A 22,783-nucleotide genomic window follows, 5' to 3' on the forward strand; every position below is an offset into this window, starting at 1 on the left:
TGGTTATTGGGATTGTGTCAGTAGACAGCTGGCAAATGCCATGTGCCAGGATTTGATCGCTCCATTGGGCAGTTAATGACAACTGAAGCTCAGTGGTCAGCACTACCGACCCACGATGAGTTCTGAATTTGGACCTCTTCTTTTTAGTAAGTGTGAGCAGACTAACTCTTAGCTCAGAACTATAGTTGGCTTCTCTTTTAAGGCTTTGACAATAGCCAAAGTTTTGTGTATTGGGTTAAGTTTTATTATATAGAAAACAATTTTAGCCATTGTACACTTACTTTAAATATGTATTTCCAGAACACATAATCCAATTCCTGTTCCTTGAGCGTGAATTTTGGCTAAGGTACGAGTCACTGCTATGAATAGTATCAGGAGGTATTTGGCAGACATGCGCTGATGGTTGGCAGAGGTAAGGATGCAGGTTCTAGTTGCACGATCTCCATCTGTTTATTTTGGATTTATTGTTTGTGCATCAGCAGAAAAACGAAAAGCTCAAAGACCGCCTCAGTCATTTCTGCACAAGTGCTGTCAGCAGCCATAACAATGAGACACTGTGAAGGCGAAAACTAACTCTCAGAGGAGGACGCTGTGCATCAAACTGATGATACAACAAACACTCGATTACTGAAACAGTCTTATGACTTGATGTTAAATCATACTAATGGATGATAAAACTTTGTCTTCAATGTATCAAAATAGCAAACATAGTAAAAATAATGCAAAAATTTAGGCTTCACCTATTTTAAAAGGACATTATTTTCAACAAACCATCTTGCTGAAATAATGCCAGGAGTTTCAAGTCTATCCAGCTACACTGAGAAGATGCAGCAAAACAGATGATCCACTAGCAAATACTGTGTGTAGTAAAACTCACTCAAACGCACACAAGCCATAAATCAATGTGTTTCTGAGTGTGACTAATGCCCAGCATACAACTCATTATTGACCTGCAAACATTTCAGCTGAAGCTATATCAAAGTGGAACTTAAAAGTCATTAGACGTGCCACAAAGAGGAGCATTTAAATACAAAAGGCTTTTATGAGTGAATTTTTTTATTTTTATTAACGGTGAAAATTTAATTAAATAAAAGTAGAGATGAGTTGATCAGCCTTGATTGTTGATCGAAAACAAAAAAATTAATTTTTTTCCCCCCAATCATTGTAAACTTCATTTAGAAGTTGATATGGAGTCAAAAGACAAATGTAGGCTATTTTCAGGGTCAGTCTTGTCAGAGAGGAAATGAAGTCGGATGAACCACAAAAAGGTGTAAAAAGATTCAAGAAAGGAAAGTATAGAAAACAAAGGCACCTGTTTTATCTTCTATAGGATTTTACTTCTGTGTCAAGAAATATGCTGGATTAGGAAATCTCACAGTTAACGTACTATTTTTACTAACTTTTAAGGAAAAACACACCTGCGACTGTGCTAGTTGCTAACATAAGATGTCAAAGAGAGTTCAAAATGTCCTCTTGGCAACATGTCATCTTTATTTTAATATATTACTGAAATCCTCTGAACTGCAGAGCTTTGTAATGCAGATTGCTCTGTCACACACACATTGTTGCAATGCCTGTGGTCCTAATCTAAGAAGATAAATGATTATTCATGACAGAAAAGCTTCTTAATGTTCTTGTAAAGTTAAGCACACCAGAGATTTTTTTCTCACACCTTAACTGGATACGATTGCTATTTATTTTTAAAATCATGTTGTAGAAAATTATTTATTATAAAGTGATGTGATGCACATTTCAGGTTTCCAAAAATTTTTTTTTTGAAATTTCGGAGCTAAGATTTGTCTTTTTAAAGTAGTAAATGAAATGTGTTGTAATTCTTTTCGGATGCCTTTTATTTATACCAAAGGTTTTACAATATAACATAGAGGTTTTATTATATAATAATGTATTACGTAAAACAGCATTTGGCTTAATTCTCGCTTATTCTTGCTGATGAATATGCATTTTCCCTATCAAAGAAAAAGAAAATGCAGAGAGAGAGAGCTCTGTAACTCTGGTCTGTCTTTTACTATAAACATGATTTGTTAACAGAGCTCAAATTTCAATGTATCCAGAAACTAAGAAAATATCATTTTGTTGTTATTTCTAGTTCTCAAAAGAGAAATTAAAACTCTAAATTGGACGGTGGCCACAAAAATCTCATTGGTCCACCTTTAAAAACAACAACATCCATATTACCTGTACAACTTGTTTTTTCAGTTAGACGGCATTGACAAAAAGCAGGTTGTTTACAAATCCATGTTTTTAAAGTAATTTGTTTCATAAGCCTTATGACATCAAGTGGAAACTTGAGACATTTTTCTTTCGGAACAAATAATCCACACCCTGAAGGAGAGAGACCAGGAATCCCAGTTTATTGAAACCCATTCCATTCAGAAAAAAGGAGAGGTTTGGATTTCTGGTAAGCAGGAGTGAGTGTTTTGGCCAGAGGGTAAGAGTATTTGTGTGTGTGTGTGTGTGTGTGTGTGGGTGGGTGTGTGTGTGTGTACCTTGCTGTCCAGTTTCTTCATTGTGACGAGGTCCAGAGACTTGAGGGAGTGTCCTGTCGGGGCGATGAAATAAAGGCAGATATGGATCCTGGTGTCGTGGTAATTAAACAACGACCGTTTGATCTTCAGCTCCTCCTGGAGATAGTTTTCAAACTGGGTGTCGATGTAGTCCACGATTGGCTTGTAACTGTGGACAAAGCCAAAGAGAAACTGGATCTATGCCTTTTTTGTTTAAACAAAATATTTTTCTTCCCATTCATGTGTTGGTAATGAATATGAAAGAAAATATGAACTTGTCGCTGGATAAACGAACTGGAAGAATTATGTTTTCAGTTACTGTGTGTTCTGATTCAATGCCAAGATTCCAGCTTAGAGTTGTACAGCTTAGTTCTGATGAAAATCATCTTACTGACATCTGACTAAAACGCTACAAATCACCCTTTCCTCTCTGGTACAGAAATATGAAATCTTCAGTTTCGTCATGTTTTTCTCATGAGAAATTTAAATGTCTGTGTAAAAACTAAAAGATTTTCCTGTTATTCAAAACTCACAATAAACAGGAGGCAGAGTCAAACATGATCACAGATAGACAGCAACAACGTAATGCTGCTTGATTCCTTGGAAGGGGTTCATTAGATTAACTAGTGAAATTGTAAGAAATGTAAAATATGGGACCCATCAGTTTAGTATTTCATGTAAATATAAGGGGGAATGGGTGTACTAATTTCAGTTAGTATGACCTGAAAACTTTAATTTCGCTTACAATAAAAGCATGTTTTTAATAGTTTATTTAAATCCGACACTTCAAAAGACGTATAGTTTCATTATACATATATTGTATGTTTATACTTCATTCGTTGTTAAACCAGTTGATGTTTATTTAATCCTAATAACTTCTCTCTGTATGTTATGTTGCTATCTTTATGTGAGAAGTCAGATTAAGACATTTTGTTCCTTATGTAAATCTCACTAAATGCTGTATCTTCCAAAACCAAGTCTCACTCTAACACTTGTCACACAGCACATAGTAGAAATCTGCATACTGTAAGTATGTCAGTTCAGTTCAGCTCAGTTTATAGTTTTTATTTTTTATTTTATGTAGCAACAATTCAAAACAAATATCAACTCAAGGCAATTCTCAAGACCAGCAAATCCAGTTTAAATCCAATAACACAAAAACTAGTTTGGTCCAAACTTAATTAAAATTGATCTAGCTGGTACCAAAGAAATCTAATCATAAAGTCAGAATTATATACAATTAAATACAGTTAAATAAATCCCAATTATAATAATGCACTGTGATATTAATGAATATTTAATGCAAATTGGTAATAAAGTTATCTAAGGAACCCCAGCCTATCGCATGAAGTCACTCATTCAGCTGCAGGAATCCTGAACAAGTGGAAAGAGAACTCACTCCCTTTCAGCACAAAACCCTTTGAACAGCAGAAGGGCTGAAAGGAAAAAAACCAAACTATGGAGAAAAAAAAACACAGAAGCCCAAGCCAGGAGTACTTTCTACCAAGAAGAAAAACAAAGTAAGCAGGCTTAAGGGGAATATTAGCTTTGTCAGTGGCTTCATACAGAAAAGAGACACAGCACTTAGTTGGGACTACTTTCTATGGGAAAGAAAAACAACAGGACTGCAAAGAGTCAATTGCAGCAATGCTTCATTACTAGCAAGAAAAAACAAAAGATGTACAGTATTAGTAAATGCAATAGCTCAAATAGCACAATCGAGTAAAGAGGCACGGATCAACCAGAAGCACTGAGCCAGGGTGTACTTTCCACGAAGAAGAGCAAAAAACAAAGGTTACACAGTTAGTGACAGCAGTAGCTTAATCGGTAGCTTTATCCAGCAAAGAGACACAGCTAAACACAGACGAATTGAGCCAGGAGTACTTTCTATGGAAAGAAAAAAAAAAGATTCCAAAAAGTTAATGACAGCCATTGCTGTGAAAACGGCTTCGTCCAGGAAAGCGCAGAAGGTCTGTGGTTAGGAAGTAATTTCTATAGAATAAAATGAGGAAAACATATTGTATGACAATAACTTATGTCAATAACTTAATTTAGCAAAAGACAGAAACCCTAGACCAGCAGTACTTTCTATCAAGGATCAAAAAACAGATTACCTATAGTTAATGGCAGCAATACCTTCACAAAACCACTTGACCACTCATTAGCTCCTTTATTGTACTAATAAAAATACATTTTCCATATGAGTCATCACTTCTGCTGCCGTCTTATTTCTCCCAGTCATTACCCTATCTGAAATCCTACCGATGATGTACATCAACTGTTTGTTTTCCACATTTATTTTAGATAAGGCACATTAAGACTTAGCAGAAACAAGCCCGAAGTGCATAGCTGCTGCTATCTGAATATTCAGCCATTAAATTCAACAATGTTTCTTTTTGTGCTTTCAAATGTTGGATGTTCATTCTGCATCATTTGAATCTTAAGTTTTACAACATTTTGTTTTAACTGAAAAGCTTTTAAAAGATTGACTGTTTTACCAAGAAAGCTTAACCATAAAGCTTACAAATATAAGTTAATTATGTGATGAAGTAGTGATGATTAAACCATTTTGTCCACCCTTCAACACCAGGATGTCCCGCATCAATGACATTTTACTGCTCAGAGTGAAACAGAGGTTAAAAATCCTTTCCATTTCCTCAGTAAATGCTATGTTTACAGTCATCTGTCCTCTACCTTCATATTTCTCTTCAATCTTCTTTGTGGTATGCACACACTCTGACCTTTCAAACCTCTCTGCATTTCCAGCTTGCTGCAGGCTCTGTCCTTCACGACATCGGTTTATGAAGCCTACAGAGAATGCTGCTATCAAAGAGCGTGAGAGTGTAACTTACTGGCTGAGCCACAGCAAGTACACTTCATTCCACAGCTGAATGTTTAAAAAAAATAAACTACTTCCTCTTTATTTTTTCCCACCTCCTCCCCTTTAAATCCCACAGAGACAAGAAATATGTGTGGAATTCTGGGGTGAAATACTCTGTTCCTCTCATTGGTATCCGTTTCAACATTAGCACAACATCATTTTGTACACAGAACTTAAAGATGAGAAATGTTTATGGGAGACCTAGCAATTACACCACTTGTGATTTATAGAAAACTTGCTCTTTAGTAAGATCTATCAATGCAGTGTGTCGACAAGTATACCTGTCCTCCTTGTTAATCTGGTCACCAAACCCAACGGTGTCAACAATTGTTAGTTTGAGGTGGACGTTGCTCTCCTGGAGATCGTAGGTCCGCGGTCGCAAATACACGCCGTTCTGGTAGTGGCTCGCCTCTTCGTTTTCAAACATGGTGTTAAACAGTGTGTTCATTAATGTTGATTTACCAATGCCAGTCTCTCCTGTGAAAGATAAAAGAACAGAGGGAAATCAGACACAGGAAACAATGTTAAATGGCTAAATCACCCAGTGCTAGTGTACACCATTGTAAGGATTTGAAATATCTGTCAGTATTTTGTCGGTATTTCACTTCCAAAGAACCAGACCTTTTTGTAACCTGAAAATAAGTCAATAAAAACCCGTCCAAACAGTCCAAACAAAAGCTTCAATCAACAACACACTGTTTTTGTAGCCAAACAGCATCTTAGGAAAAAATATAATCTAAAAAAGATTTAGAAAAAAACCTAGCTTACGTTGCTGCAAGAAAAAACAAACAATAGGCAAGTTTCAGCTAAGCTTATCTAAAGCTTTCCCTTCTGGAATCAGAGAAGCAAAGAAAAAATAGTTCATGACCAGAATGAGACGATTTTCAGCTTTATGCGTCTTGGACGGTGACTGGCCGATCACAAACTCAAAAACTAGGTTTGTAAATTCACCATATCTAAGCCACATCAAGTCATGGTAACAATAACACTCTTCGGTGTGGATGCTGTGTGTATTACTGAGTGAAGTTAGTCATTTCCATAAGTAAGGTGTTTAAAGTTAAAGACAAAGAAAGCACAGAAATGAAAAAAACGATTTGAAACTGAGCTTTTTTTCTACAACATCTCAATACGTGTCTGTAGTTCATGTTGCAAGAGAGCAATACTTTAAGCAGATAACAGAGAGGCTAAACTGATCACAGCAAAGGTCTTCCGTTTTATCCGTTTTAACTTTTAAGCTCTGTCATGTGACATGGTTGATTAGGAAATGTTGGCAGCCTTTTGGAAATTCCTTAGTCAAGGTAAGGATCTTATTCTACACACACAGAGACTGCTGTTTTAGGAATGCTAGCCATGCGATAACTAATTCAACAAGATCATTTAAAGTCATTAAAGTCAACTCCAAGAACTTTTTGTGTTTATTTTAAAATAATGGTCTGATTTGTAATATAGAACAAAAACCGTAGTTTGGAAATCTGCCACAAAATTCTGATCGGTGGATTCTCTACCAATAAATTATTTGCCCTAAACCCTCAATCTACCAAAACGTTTTTGTGCGAACTTGTATACAACTAAGTAAATCATGTGCACTGTTGATGAGAGGAGGTCTTTGTAAATTATGTTCCTGCTTTTATTTGGATTATGGTTGGACAGCCTTTTCATTTCCTGTTCCATCTAATTGTTATTTTATATATTTTAAATAAAGTTAACAGGAAAAAATAACTCTTTTGGAAGTGAAGGTGCTAATAGATTATTTCTCCAACAGCAGCCTGTTTCTACCATCAAAGCTCCGCTGGTTATCATGTCTGCAGCATGTCCATTATTTCACACTTTATCATCACTCAAACACATTTTGTTACTCACCTACACAGAGGATGTTGAAGCAAAAGCCCTGTGTGACTGATTTACTGACCAGTTGGTCAGGGAGGCTGTCGAATCCAACATGGCCGCCCAGGCTGAGGTTCCGTTTCTCCTCGTTCTGAAAGACACGAGACAAAACATTTAGACGTCTGGTGCATGTGAGGAGGAAAACATATGGCAAAGATGTTAACTGAAAGTAGAAAGACACATCCGCATTTCTACGCAAGTAAACATCAAAGATCTACTGCTCAGTGTGCAGATGTAAAACCCGTCAGCCATATACGTTGTGATGTAGTTAATCAGCGCCTGCAGGAGGGATCAGCGTGATTAATCCTCCACAAGAAGGGACAAGAGACATGTGAACATAGAATGGATTCAGGCTCTCAAACCCTGGAAAATATTATTCAGGGGTTTAATACTTATTGAATCTATGAACGTTTTCTATTAAGTTACCAATGCTATATAAAAATGGATGAGAGTCAGTCCAACCAACACATTTTCCTCTAAAAGGGGCATCCCAAAACATAAAGGACAAAGATTTCAAATATAGAACAAACTAAACCTAGCAGACAAAACTACTGGAAGCGTTTTCCCTTTTGATCCTCTATCTGAACTGAATCGACAGTCGAAGAGAGAGCAGATAGCACCTTGAGATGAATGGAGCCACCTGATGTCATCTGGCTCAGCCAAGAAGGGCTGCATACCTTTAGGCTGCTGTCACCCAACACAAGCAGCTCAGCTGAACGCAACCCAGGCATGAGCCGAAGGGGTACAGACTGGCTAAGAATACGGACCAGATCTCTTAATAACCTAACTGAGGTTCACAATAAAGGATGAGCAGAGTGTGAGATAGTAGGTATCTGCAGGTTTTAGGGTGGAAAAAAAGATCACAGTAGAAAGAAATATGGCATGAGCTGAAAAATAGGATTTATTGCACAACTGTTACACAAGGACACACACATATGGACACACACATACAAAAACAAATTAAGATGCTAAATTGTGGTATTTCAACAACATCAGAAAACAATAGATTTGTTTCAGTCAGAAATCTATAATTAACCAATTTTCTTTAATAAATCCTTGATAAATTCTTCACAGGCATTAGGTTTTAATGCTTTTTCCAGTTATCTGTTAAGTGGAAAATTTGTCAGCTGGAAGTCATTCAATATTCCATAATTGCATTACCTGAAGCCATCAACACAAACTAAAACCCTGGAAAGATGGCAGGAATGAGGAGTTCATGTTTGTTGTTCACTGTAAACCCAGACCTTGTTTCACAACATTCATGTTTTCCTGTGATATTTAGCTTGCTGACTGAACATTCCAGAGATATTAAGATTCCTGTAGAAAAAGGAGGAGGACAACATGAAGGAGAAGGAAAGGGAGGGTGCTAGTTCATCATGCCTGGAAGGAAATCAACGCAATTACACTGAAGTTTCACGAGGCAAAGTTTGAAAAGGGGAAGCTACATGAGCCTTTATTTATCCAGGAAATGATCTATATGTAGGGTGGCATGATGTTTCCATCAGCATATTTATTTAAAAATACAGTAATGTAAAACTGAATAACCTTCCTTTACTATTCAACTGAATTCATATCAATAGTGTGGAAGGCTGCAAACATCAAACTGGAAACTGGATCTTGCTGTACATATTCTGTCCACAGTACTCATCCTTCTTTACTCTGGTACCCCAAAATAAAATCCAGCAATGCCAACTGCCCTCCAAAGTCACCGAATGAGTAAATCGAGTCAATATCAGTATAAATCCAGTGGTTCTGTGAAGGTCTCAGCGGTTTATAAGAGAACAAGAAGTATTCATGAAGACGAAGGAACACAGCAGACAGGACAGGGATAAAGATGTAGAAAGGTTTAGGGCAGGGTTAGGTTATACAACAAGAGCACTGTTCAATCCATCATCGAAAAATGGAAAGAGTATGGCACACCTGCAAACACACAAGAGATGGCCGTTCACTTAAAGTGACAGCCCAGGCAAGGTAACCATTGATCAAAGCAGCAAAGACGCCAGTAGTATCTCCGGATACCCTGTAGAGATCCACAGCTCAGGTTGGAGAATCTGTTCACAGGACACCTATTGGTTTATCTTTGTGGTACAAAACTAACAATCAACCTGAACACACCATCTTTACAGTGAAACAGGTGGTGGCAGCATCATGCTGCAGGGATGCCTGTTTTCAGCTGGGAAAGGGAAGCTACTCAGAGACAACTGGAAGATTGATGGAGCGTGAAGGCTTGAAACTGGGATGGAGGTTCATGTTAAAAAAGGACAACGACCCTATTCATAAAGCCAGAGCTACAATGGGATGGTTTAGCTCAAAATATATCTATTATTAAGGCTCAGAAAGAAATATGGCCCTAAATTCAACTGAGAATATGTGGTAAGACCTAAAAACTGTCCACAAACACTCTTTAATCCTATTTTTTAAGCTCATTTTCAAAGAAGAATGTGGAAAGATTTCAGTTTCTAGATGTAAAAAATCTGATTGAGACATGCAACAAAAGGCTCGCAGCTGTAAATCACAAGAAAAGGTGCTTCTGAGGAGGCATATATATATATATATATATATATATATATATATATATACACACACACATATACATATATACATATATGCATACATACATACACACACATCACACTATTCTGATTTCTATATGTAAAAACCTTTTTTCCTTTCACTTCTATGGCTTATTTATGGTCTACATCATAAAATCCAAACAAAATACATTAAAGTTTGTGGTTGTAACATGACAATATGTAAGGCTCAAGGGGTTTGAATATTTTTGTAAGGGACCGTAAACAGCCTCAAGCAGAACTCTGAAAATTTAAAACTCTTCTTTTTTTTTATTTTTTTATTTTAAACTTGCTTCTGCTCCAAACCGCAACAGTGAAACTGTCCAATTCAAAAGAATAACAAAGGTTCTGAGTCAGGGGATAATTAAGAGTTAACCTCCTACACTGAACCAGATCGAGCTTGTCTGTGTAGTGTATGTAGTAGTGACACATCAGAGGCAGATGGGTCTGTGACTGAATGCTGCAAACTGATCCTGCTGACCAAAACCAAAAGTGTTAACTTTTAGCATTAAACCGGACAGAACTGCAGACGTGGACACAACTGGGACTTAACCATGTCAGTCAAGACTGAACTGCGTTCTCGGCCCCTTCACTTTTTTGCATCCGTAGCTTACTCCAAGTGTACAATCCTGCATTTTTTTCTTTATTTTATTCAAGTATTTAATATTTTCTTCTAAATTCCTCTCCCTCAGGTGGAACCAGCTGAATCCCATCCCAAAATGTGCACGACAAAGTTCAAACACCCAACCTATTAGCTTAGCATACATAATGTATTTAAAGTAGACAAAGAGAACCACCAGAAAACACAGGACGTTTACCCATCAGTTACTATAAGACCACTCTGGGTAACTGTGAAGAATTGGCTTCCACAAACTTGTGTTTGTTCAGACAAAAGAAGAGTATAGAGACAATGTGAAGTATGAAAGGAATGAAAAGCTTCTGGTTAACTGTCCCGGGGTGACGAGACAACACAGCTCCCAGGCCACTATATCACCAGGCCAACAGGAAATGGCTGCACAGAGAGGCCCCTGAGGCGCTATAAAGTCAAGTGAGGCGCAAACATTATGGGCTAGTTAGTATAGCGTCATTACACCACTGTAGGCTTGTGACTTACATAGCTCTTTTTGTCACAGATAAAACTTAGAGATGAAGAGCAAATAGACAGAATCCCAAAAGGGTACACAACCCTGCCACAAATGAGACAAGTCATTCCAAAACATTACTTTTGTTCAAGTGAACCAATTGTTTTCTTAGTTTGGATGTATACTCTGACTCACTATGAAATATATTATTTACACATATATACATTAAATAAACATTATATATATATATATATATATACATATAAATACACATATATACATACATGTATATACATATACATACATACACATATATATATATATATATATATATATATATATATATATACGTATGTATATATATATATATATATATATATATATATATAAAATTGCACTTTTTCCATTTTGCCATTGGACAGTAAGATTTTTCTTTGGATTTTAGTTTTTGAGCTGCTGTGCTATTAAACATTTCTTCTGACTAGAAGTAATGTTAATGTTTTGGAGTGGCCCAGCCAGAGTCTTCACTTGAATCTGATAGAGAATCATTGGAGGGAGCTAAAGATTAGGGTAATGGCAAGGAGGCCTTCCAACCTCAAAGACCTGGAGCTCATCACAAAAAACACAGGTAGAAATGTGCAAAAAGCTTGTCAGTAATTAGAAGATGTGTTTGATTGTTGACATGTCAAGAAAAGTCTTTTCCATTGATTATAAAAAAGGATATACATATTTCTAAATTATGCTGACAATAATTGATGAAAAGCAAGTACCCACAACTGGGTACCAAATCCAGAGGTACTTCAACAATGTAATTCAGCTTCACATTATGGCTCCTGATGCTGTGCTTACATGCCTATGTTGGTACAACTGCAAGGTTTCCTGGAACACCTGTGTTCATTACAATCACTGTTAAATCCATCAGAACTTTTATCAATAGTTGTTATAGTGCAAGTTTCTATTTATTAAATTTAATTTATCAGGCTTTCTTATCCCTCAAGTCTCCATGACTATTAGGTGAATATTTTTTGGGTTTCTGACAGAGAAAGCTACCAGAAGAAATCACTGTTTGATTGTTGACTTTATGGTGAAAAAAGACTTGAATAGTGGCCTCAACTGTGAAAATGAAACCTTTTATGACCATAAATACTTGTGTGGCACATCCTTTGAGTGTTTAAAGAATGAGTCATGTCTAGCTGTTGACAGTTGTGAATGTGCAGATGTCGGTTTTAAGGGCTACTGAACTAAGTATTGGGTTTAAAAATCAACTAAGGTTTTGTGAGAGGAGGTGACCACATGATAACTTCAAAAAACCAACACTTACAAACCATACACTTTACATGAGGTAACTGCTGACTGTTTTTTCCTGTCTGATGGCTGCTAAGTAGTTTCAGGCAGCAGGACTAAAAAGTTCTGAATCATGAATTTGAGGAGAAACACTTTATTGGCCAAGATGTTTTATCCAAAACAACCATCTCCAACCAAACCTACAGAACTCAGATTTCCATGCTGTCACTCTCCAGCACCTACATGGGCCAGCAATGATGATGCAATGGCAAAAAAATGTTGACGGTTGAGATTTCAACAGTCAGATATTCAAGAATAACAAAGGGATGAAAACTAGTTTCTTTATGGTAAAATATGACTTACTCACATCAACTACGGTGTTGCCTCAATGCTCATTCATGCCCAACAGAAATAGACAGATGTAAGGAGACAGAAAGGAAATATTTTATGAGGCAGATGTAGTTTGCTTTGGGAAAATACAGTGTCGTTCCTGATGCCAATCCAGGTAAATAACACATTTTAGGTCAATATGTTAACATATTGCATCCCCGTCTTTTGCATTAATTTTATATAATAAATAAAGGCTTTAAATATGGAAGCTGGGAAAAAAAACAGGGAGGGAAAAAGGAAGAAAGACATGAGGTTTGAAGGATGCTGGACAGAAGGAAGGAAGGACAAAAGGCAGGAAAGAAGAAAGGCCACATAAAAAGGAAGGAAGGAAGGAAAGGAGGTAGGACAGAAGGAAAGAGAAAATGAACTCAAGTGAGAAAGGAAGGAATGACCCAAGGAATGAAGGTAGGTAGAACTGAAGGAAGGAGGGAAAGACTCAAGGAGGGATAGAAGTAAGAAACAAGGAAGGAAGGAACGAGAGACAGGAGGAAGTCTTTCTTCATCATCATGATGTCTGAGCCACACTGTGAGCTTTAGCATCTCAGCTACAAGAATCTCTGCTGAGGCCATCAAAGTCCATGCTTTAAATATATGTAGCGCTACAATAAATTATACTTCTGTATTATCAAGACATCAAACATTCTAATATGTTTATGAGAATAAATCTATCAATTTATCAAATCAATTTATAATCAATGGAATGAAAACCTATATACACACATTTACAGATTAGAAATGTAAGTAATAAAACAAACTAACGCAACTATGTTGAACCAGAATCATCATCCCATTGACAATGTGTGCTATTCTGCAATTGGAAGGACTGCTGAGATGTTATATTTGGTAAGTTGTTTTTTCCCTTACAATAAAACTATGCTCGCTAATAAGCTATTTGACTTTTTGAATGGACTTTCACTCTTTCTTTCATGCCAACACCTGATCGAGATTCATAGTGACCAACAACCTGAAGCACAGGGAGAGCGGTATGGACAATTTGAGCGTTAAAAAACAAAAGAAGCTAAGAAAATATAAGTTATTTGCAATCAAATGCTCACTGCAACACTCAATATCGCAATACCATATTTTCCTAATGTCGCACATCCTCCATGCCTACAGGTTTAAACACCACAACATTTATCCATTACAAGCGACCTGTAAGGCCTATAAAGAATATTTTTAGTACAAAAGCGTGTGCTGTTACACCCGTTAAAAGTAGTCAGGGGAAACAGCATTAAAAATTATTTGTAGGCTACCGTATTTACAGTGTGTCAGGTCTAAACGATTGAGCTGAAGACTACTGTTGTTTCACCATTAAAACACACTAATGACAGCAGCACAAAGAATTCAATAAGGCAAGAGATGGGATTATAACGCTACTTAAGGGACCGGCAAAATCAATAAACAACATTCATAATGCAAGTGAGTTTTAGAATCAGATCCAAACAAGACAGATGACAAGTGTTGATGGGTCTAACGGGAGCAGATAGGATCCCACTTCTAAAGGTGAAGAAATATTAGCTTCCAGTCTGTGCAACATCAAGCATTCCCAACGTTCTCTTCAGAGGCATGTTAGCCTTACTTCATGAGAGTTTTGGGACCCTTTCTTCAGATGAATATGTTCTCCTCAGCAAAGATACTACAGCTTGACAGTCACCCTCCATCAATGTTCCTGGGGTTGATAAATTTGCCTCAGGACAGCTCTGTATTTTATGTGCGCTTGCAGCCAACCACATGGAAAACCCACCAACATCAGTATACGTGTCGTACAATCTGACCTGAACTACAAGATAAATTTGCCCCCATTTGTCTTGGTGTATAAAAATAGTGAGTTTACGAGAGAAACATTCAACTAGAGCACATCTGAACACTTCCTTGTCCTTGTCTCTTTGCTTTAAGTGCTCTATGAAGCGAATTTCATTTTATTCATGCAGGACTCAAGGGAGAGGCAATACTTTTCAGGATCAGCGAGCACGGAACATGCTGGATATGTTGCAAGGCTTTTATTATATAACCACTTAAAAGTCACTCTTTTAAGGTACACAACTTGATGTCTTCACTGAATGCAAACAATAAAAATTACTGGTCAGTTAGGCTAAATCGATCGCTTCCTGCGTTTCCTGCTCAGAAACTCATCCCAAAGCTACCATTTCCATCAGATTGGATCGATGTGGACCTACAGTCCAACAAATCACATGTCTCTATCAATAGCTGCACATAATTAACAGCCCTCGCTTTACGCAAACAGGCAGGAGGGCATGACAGTTTGTTCAATGTGGTCTCACTTGGTTCACAAAGTCAGACAGGAAGTCAGTCAGGCAGCTGCAAACTCTGGCCCGTTCCCCTGCATTCTCAGCATTTCCCTCTAATCAATCCTCTCGTTTTGTATTCCAAGAGAGACATTTAAAAAAAAAAAATCACCAGTCTGCAAGATCTCCTGGAGCCAGTGCTGGACTCTGTCTTAAATTAAAAGTTCTAATAGAGCAGTATCAGCTGTGTCCTTTCAGCTTTTAAAGACGTGTTGCACCACTAAGCAGTAGGAGTGGCCTGGAGTGTGTACTTAATCTCTTTATCCCTGGATCTCGGTGCTTCTTGCTGTCCAATTCAAGAACCTATTCAAGCACCTGCCAAAAACGTTAATCCCCACTCGTTAAATCCCCGTCGTTTGCAACGGCCACTCTCCTATGAAATTCTCTCTCATACTATCATTATTATTATTATAGGTTGTTACTGAGGTTTTCTATAAACTGCACTGTCACACCCAGCTGCTGTTTCTATTGGGTCACACCTGACTGGTAACACACTACATTACAAAGTGAGCTCCAACCTAACCTGAAAATATACTCATCCTGCTACTGCTGTCTGCTGTGGAGAAAAGCTGCAAGATTTAGCATCTAACTCTCCTGACTGTAATATACACAGACTAAAAATTTGACACATAAAATAATTAGGTGTTCCTTTAATTAGACAACAAATTGTGTTTGAAAAGGTAAATACAGTTGTGTTCGTGCACGTGAAGAATAAAGTAGACATTTCCATGTCTTCTAAAGCAACTTTTCTTCAACTGTTTAAATGCTAATTATATTTAGCTGCATATAGAAGTAAAATTACTTGGTAAGACGTGGAAAGTTGTCCAATAACTGCTGTAATGTTTATGTAAATTCTTTTAAATACTGAAAAAAACATTTTTTCTATTTAAATCAACATAAAATGAGTTATTTTGATCAATCAGATTGAAAACGGCAACAATCACAACGTATAATTGACTGAATATATACACTGATTAGTACAACTACAATTATTTCATCCATAAGTATTTGTTATTTGAATTCTGCTAGACTTAAACAAAACATAAAATAAACCCTGGTTAAATGTAGTATTAGTTTTCCCACGCTTATTGCCCAGAATATCACATGTTCTTGCTAATACGCTCTTCATATAGTAACACAAGCATAACAAGCTTCATTAGCTGGTTAATAAGGAAAATGGATGGCACAGCTTTAGTTTTCAAACCAACATTTTTTCAAAGAGCCGAAATTGTCTTTCCTCTAAGCAAGAAAGAAATTATTGCACTATCCTTTCTGCTTGCTGACCAGCGGAGGAGAGGCAGCACTGTGCTAATCTACTTCCATGCAGCCAAACATGACTTGAGTGTAAAGAAAATTTTAGCGGTTTTTAAATTGTAACTTTTTCACATTTTGGCCCAACTACGTATCAGAAACCAAACATTGCCACAAAGATTACAGTTAATTGCTTTCAATTTTCTGTTGTCTATGCAGGATTGACACATGGTCAGTAGTAAACGCACCACAGCAGATGGCTCCTTTTCACAACGAAAAAGTCGATGCAGAATAACCAAATCACCGAATGCACCGAAATGTCTAAGGACTGAAATGGCCAACACTGTAAAATTTAGGATCGCTTTTCATTATGTGACACTATTTACAAGCTACAAAACAGTTGGCATTAAAAAACAAAAAATGAAATACCCATACTGTTTTCCATATCGCTACTACAACTTTGGTAGATAGTTTCTGATTTAATTTCCAGATTGTAACATTTTCACCTCCAAGTAATTCACCGCCATTACAATCTTGGAAACCTCAAAAAAAAAAAAAACTGTGTGTACTTTAGTTTAGTTGCCACCAGTGAGTATGAAGCTGCATGCTCACTGATAGTGTAATCACCAATCGCTTAATTGGTGATTACACTACTGGCTGCACTGACATATTAAAAACTGCATTTTATTTAGTCGCTGCAGTTTTGAGAATCCCATTCCTGTTACAGACATAGCACAATGTTAAAGTTTTATTCCCAAAACAAAAAAAAACTTAATTTCACCTAAGGGTGAGCAGAATTTTTCAAATTATGTTCATGTTTTCAACCACAAATATATACCAAAAAAATTAAGCGATTTGATAGAGGAGCACATGCTTTTCCAGCAAGGTTTGTTGGTAATCAAAAACTGAAAGCAATTTACAGCTTAATTTAAATTTTCTACCTAAAACTGTTTTAAATGATTTAATATCACATTCAAGAGAAATGAACATGACCTTTTGGGTGAATAAAGAGACTACTACAAGTCAATTAAATGCTGATAAATCTGACCATTAAGGGATTAATGGCAACATTTAGATCCTCTGCCTGCACTAAAGATCTCCGAGGAAGAGGTAAACAGGCTCTTTCAGCGCATGAAAACAAAGAAAGCTGGAGGACCTGATAACGTCTCCCCATCATGTCTGAAAGCCTGCGCACATCAACTCGCTCCGATCTTCACAAGGATCTTCAACAAGTCACTGGAGAAATGTGAGGTCCCCTCCTGCCTCAAACGATCCACCATCATCCCGGTTCCCAAGAAACCCACCATCGTAGGATTAAATGACTACAGGCCTGTAGCCCTGACGTCTGTGATCATGAAGTCCTTTGAGCGGCTGGTGTTGAAGCACCTGAAAGACATCACAGGCTGGACCCCTTGCAGTTTGCTTACCGAGCAAACAGGTCGGCAGATGATGCTGTTAACTTAGGTCTACACTTCATCCTGCAACACCTCGACCACCCAGGGACGTACGCCAGGATCCTGTTTGTAGACTTCAGCTCGGCCTTCAACACCATCATACCAGACATCCTCCACCAGAAGCTCACACAGCTCAACGTCCCAGGCTCCACCTGTCAGTGGATCAACAGCTTCCTGACAGACCGACAGCAGCAGGTGAGACTGGGGAGCATCTTCTCCCGATCCAGATCAATAAGTACTGGTGCCCCCCAGGGGTGTGTTCTATCCCCACTCCTCTTCTCTCTGTACACAAATGACTGCATCTCATCGGACTCCTTAAGTTTGCAGACGACACCACTGTCATTGGACTGATCCAGGATGGTGATGAGTCTGCATACAGACAGCAGGTGGATCGGCTGGTACACTGGTGCGGTCAGAACTACCTTGAACTGAACCCACTCAAGACTGTGGAAATGGTGGTGGACTTTCGTAGAACACCACCCCCATACACCCCCCTCACCATCCTCAACAACACTGTATCGGCCGTGGACCGCTTCAGGTTCTTAGGAACCACCATCTCTGAGGACCTGAGATAGTCTTCACACATAGACACTGTTCGAAAGAAGGCCCAGCAGAGACTGTACTTCCTGAGGCAACTCAAGAAGTTCAACCTTCCACAGGAGCTACTGGTCATCTTTTACACTGCCATCATACAGTATGTCCTGTCTTCATCCATCTCAGTGTGGTTTGGATCATCCACAAAACAGGACAGGTCCAGACTGCAACGAATAATCAGGACTGCAGAGAGAATAATCAGAGCTGACCTTCCCTCCATCCAGGACTTATACAGGTCTAGGGTCAAGAAAAGAGCTGCTAAAATCTCTGCCGACCCCACACACCCTGCACATAAACTGTTCAGAGCTTTACCTTCAGGCCGCCGCTACAGAGCACTGTTCACTAAAACCAGCCGCCACAGAGACAGTTTCTTCCTCCGGGCTGTTTCTCTGATGAACATTCAATAAAGTACAAAACAACAGCATATAGATGTTGCAAATGCACCTTTTTATTATATATGTGTATATTGTACATTGTAAATTGTAAATTTGTATATTCTGTAATACAAAAACAGAACAAAAGAGCAAAGTGTACCGGAGTCAAATTCCTTGTTTGTATGTACGAACTTGGCAATAAAGCTGATTCTGATATATATATTATAAATTCAGTTATTTTTTGGCAAATTGCAGCTTTTTAAACTCTGTAGCTGTCTTTATTTCTACCTTGCATGCGCCATCTTGGCAAAAAACAGTTATTTTAATGGACCCTTTTCCAGGTAAATTTGACTGTTTTGAAATTGGACTCTGTGGGAAATATTGCTATTTGTTTTAGGTATGTCTGCAGTTCAAATCAGTAAGTTTGCAGCAAAGATATTTAAAACAGAAAGTACTTTCTTCTGTAACTATGCACTCTGTACACTCTCTCATACATTGTCATATTGTTGGTAATTATTTTTCCTTGGTGCTGTGTTTGGAAGCACTTCTAATAAAAGCGACCTTTAATGTTAGCATATTTTTACATATGTCCAACCAAGCATGCATCGGTTAAAAAAAACGGACACAATACTATACACAAATTAGCAATAGAAGCCACATTGATTAGGGTTAACAGCGACAAACCCACTGAGTCACCGTCGCAGAAATCACTTCCACCATCTCGTCAGAGGCTGATGAACAGGCTCCACAAGCGGGGGAGGCTTAGCTACACCCCCGCTTACACGCACGGATATTTACGACAAACCAACCAAGTGTTCCACCTAAACGCCACACTTCGACTGTTTTCTGTTCCGCTGACCGGACTCAAAATACGAAGCGCGGTGCCATTTACTTACCGAAAATACGTCCACGTCCGTGGCCGCCATGGTGTGGAATGTGTGTTGAAGGCGTGCTGAGCAGCAGACTGAGCAGAAACGAAAGAGAACTGGACCTCCTCTCTCCGTACTTAGCCTGCTAAACTGACTGAAGGCGAGCTGACAGGGATGGGAACAGAGGGACACAAGGCGGAGGGGAGCTGCAAGCTGCTCAAAGAGAAGACGCGACAAGATGACTCCCTGCTGCCTGCTTTGGTCGTCGCTCTGTCATTTTCTTTAAAACAGAGCCGAAACGCTTAACCGAGGGCCCTAAAACGCTTTGTTCGCTCGTGTAAAACGCAGGCTTGGCATTCAAACACGTAAATTCAAGTAAATGAAGGTCGACATGAAGCGTTAGGGAATTTTTTTAAGCGTCCTCTTTGCACCTGCGTGCAAACATTCTGGTCACAAATAAAGCAGACTGTGTGTTACATTAGTTTCTAGGTTTGTTTATTTTCTCCTACACCTCCAAAGGACAGTATTGTTAATTTTGCCTTAAATGTTTATCTTGGCGGAGTTTGCATGTTCTCCCTGTGCATGCGTGGGTTCTCACCGGGTACTCCAGCTTCCTCCCACAGTCCAAAGACATGCCTGTTAGGTTAATTGGTCAATCTAAATTGCCCTTAGGTGTATGTATGAATGAGTGTGTGCATGGTTGTATGTGTGTTGCCCTGCGATGGACTGGCGACCTGTCCATGGTGGACCCAGCCTCTCGCCCATAGACTGCTGGAGATAGGCACCAGCTCCCCCGCGACCCACTATGGAATAAGCGGTAGAAAATGACTGACTGTTTATCTTGGCGTTGCTTTGCGTCTTTGTTAGTGACGGATACGTTCCAATCAGTGATGGGAATTCCAGCTCCGTTCAGGGATCCGAATCATTTGGCTCAGCTCCTCAAATCGAGGTCGCTTCTTTAGATTCCCAAACCGACTTCTTTTTCGTGTATCTTTAAAAAAATTCGTTCACTTTTTTTCATATTTAATTATGTATGCAAGCCATCTATGGTAAACTAATTTAAATACAGTAATTTTGTATTGTTTTTGATATAGCTAAAATACATTTGACAGCTTAAAACACAAATAGTGTGTCTTAAACCAGTGGCACACACAGTTCTATTTAACTTTTAGTTGTTGACATGTTTATTTAGAGTATGAATGCCTAAAATGGAGAGAAATAGTCAGTGTCCACAACAAATACCAGACTTTTGAAAGGGCTTGCAGGTGCTGTAACCTGGCATCCCTAAAAGACTTAAGTTCATAACCGTGTGAGGAGCTTCTATTTCCAATCTCTTTTATCCAACTTATTGGATTTTCATGTAGATAACTAGTATACAACTATTTGAAAATGATGATAGCATAGCCCCAACCAGGTAAGAAATAACAACACCAAGCTCATACTTCCATTAGACTAAAATGTAACTTGTATTCACTTTCAGTGGTGCAGAAGGATACAAGACAAATAGGTAAATAGCACTCCAAAATCACTTGTACTCGTCTTCTTCAGCTTCATCCAGGACCAGGTCGCAGGGCAGCGGACTCAGTAGAGACACCCAGACTTCCCTCTTCTCCCCAGACACCTCCTCCAGCTGCTCCAGGGGGAGGCCAACGCGTTCCCAGGCCAACCGAGAGACATAGTCCCTCCAGCATGTCCCCTGGGCCTCCTCCTGGTGGGATTTGCCTGGAACACCTACCGAGGGAGGCGTCCAGGAGGCATCCAGTATAGGATGCATCAGCCACCTCAACTGGCTCTTCTCGATGTGGAGGAGCAGTGGCTCTACTCCGAGCTCCTTCCAGATCTCTAAGGGAGTGTATTCAGGTTCTCGTTCTTTCGGTCATGACCCAAAGTTCATGGCCATAGGTGAGGGTAGGAACGTCGACCAACCGGTAAATCGAGAGCTTTGCTTTTCGTCTCAGCTCTCTCTTCACCACAACAGACCGGCACAGTGTTCCCATTACTGCGGCAGCCACACCAATCTTTCTGTCAATCTCCCGCTCCATTCTCCCCTCAAGCAAACAAGACCCCAAGATACTTGAACGCCTCCACGTGAGGCAGGAACTCCCCTCCAACCTGAAGAGGACAAGCCACCCTTTTTCGGTCGAGAACCATGGCCTCGGACTTGGAGGAGCTGATTTTCATCCCAGCTACTTCACACTCAGCTGTGAACTGCCCCAGTGCATGCTATAGGTCTTGGCTAGAGGGGGCAAGCAGGACCATGTCATCTGCAAAAGACTTGACAGCTGTTGAGCAGTCAGTCACCGAAGCCCTCCACAAAGAGAAGAAGTCAAAAAAAAGCAATCGCTAAAAGCTAGATGGCTGTTCACAAATTGCTTTATCCAAGCATTTTAAAGTAAAATTGAGTGGGAGGAAAATATTTGGTAAAAATAGAGCAAAAGCCAAAGGGACAACCGCAGCTTTTGGAGAACTCTGAACTAAAGCATAGTGCCAATTAAGTATAAAGTGCATATACTGTACAGTTCCTGGAAGCAACTTTTCGGTAAGGCCAACATTTCTGTATGAGAAGTCTTTTTTTATTGGTCTATAATCTTAAAATTTCCTGTGAAACTAAACTTTGGGGTTTCATTATTTGTAGTTCATAATCCTTGAAATTAACAGAAATAAACACTTAAAATGCATAATAAGTGGCTTAATCAGTGATATTATAAGTTTCACTTTTTGAGTTGAATTACCAAAAAAAATGATGATATTCTAATTTATTGGGGCATGCCTGTATATTTAAAACTATATAGTTGGAGGTTGCTGTGATAAATGAAATATTATTTGAATAATAATACTTTATATCACGTTTGATATATCTAGAATTCAATTTGAAAGATTTGTTTTTTAATTTAATATGAGACATATTTGTTTTTGTTATGCTTCTTTACACTCCATTTTTTAGAAAAACCTTTCTGCCATCGTTCACTAACAATTTAGCACTTGGAGCCAGCTCCCACAGACAACACATGGCAGGTTTCAGTATGACCACTTCTTATTTGATCCTCCCCTTCAGGTAAAGGAATGTCATGCAGCTTACAGTGCAAGCCAGGGCAGGAGTTGTTCCCGATACAGATCAATAATATGACAGAACAAATATTTGAGGCCAATAAAATAATTAAATAACATTTTTGCGCATTAATTGTTTTAAAGTACATTGTTTTATATATTAGAATTGAAACGGTCTAAGATTGACTTTACAACTGGCTACAGCCAATCAGGGGATAACTAAGTCATCATGTGACATTTTGTACTTTTATTGTAGGCTTATCTAAGTTTT

At 38.5% G+C, this 22,783-nt stretch overlaps 1 protein-coding gene across 2 annotated transcripts in view; it reads right to left on the reverse strand.

The window, feature by feature from the left end:
* The window catches only part of septin8a (septin 8a), a 57,655-nt gene extending 37,961 nt beyond the window's left edge, over positions 1–19,694 (reverse strand). Inside the window, exons 1-4 of one of the 2 annotated variants that reach the window (XM_047380051.1) lie at positions 19,492–19,694; positions 7,267–7,381; positions 5,688–5,883; positions 2,508–2,694 (exon numbers count right to left, since the gene is read on the reverse strand). In XM_047380051.1, the coding sequence (XP_047236007.1) occupies positions 2,508–2,694; positions 5,688–5,883; positions 7,267–7,381; positions 19,492–19,521 (528 nt within the window). In that variant the 5' untranslated portion in view covers positions 19,522–19,694. The remainder of the gene's footprint in view (positions 1–2,507; positions 2,695–5,687; positions 5,884–7,266; positions 7,382–19,491) is intronic. The other variant, XM_047380052.1, reaches the window with a different exon arrangement.
* Positions 19,695–22,783: the final 3,089 nt, after the last annotated feature.

The sequence above is a fragment of the Girardinichthys multiradiatus genome, chromosome 11, assembly GCF_021462225.1.
Source record: "Girardinichthys multiradiatus isolate DD_20200921_A chromosome 11, DD_fGirMul_XY1, whole genome shotgun sequence".
Taxonomy (NCBI): domain Eukaryota; kingdom Metazoa; phylum Chordata; class Actinopteri; order Cyprinodontiformes; family Goodeidae; genus Girardinichthys; species Girardinichthys multiradiatus.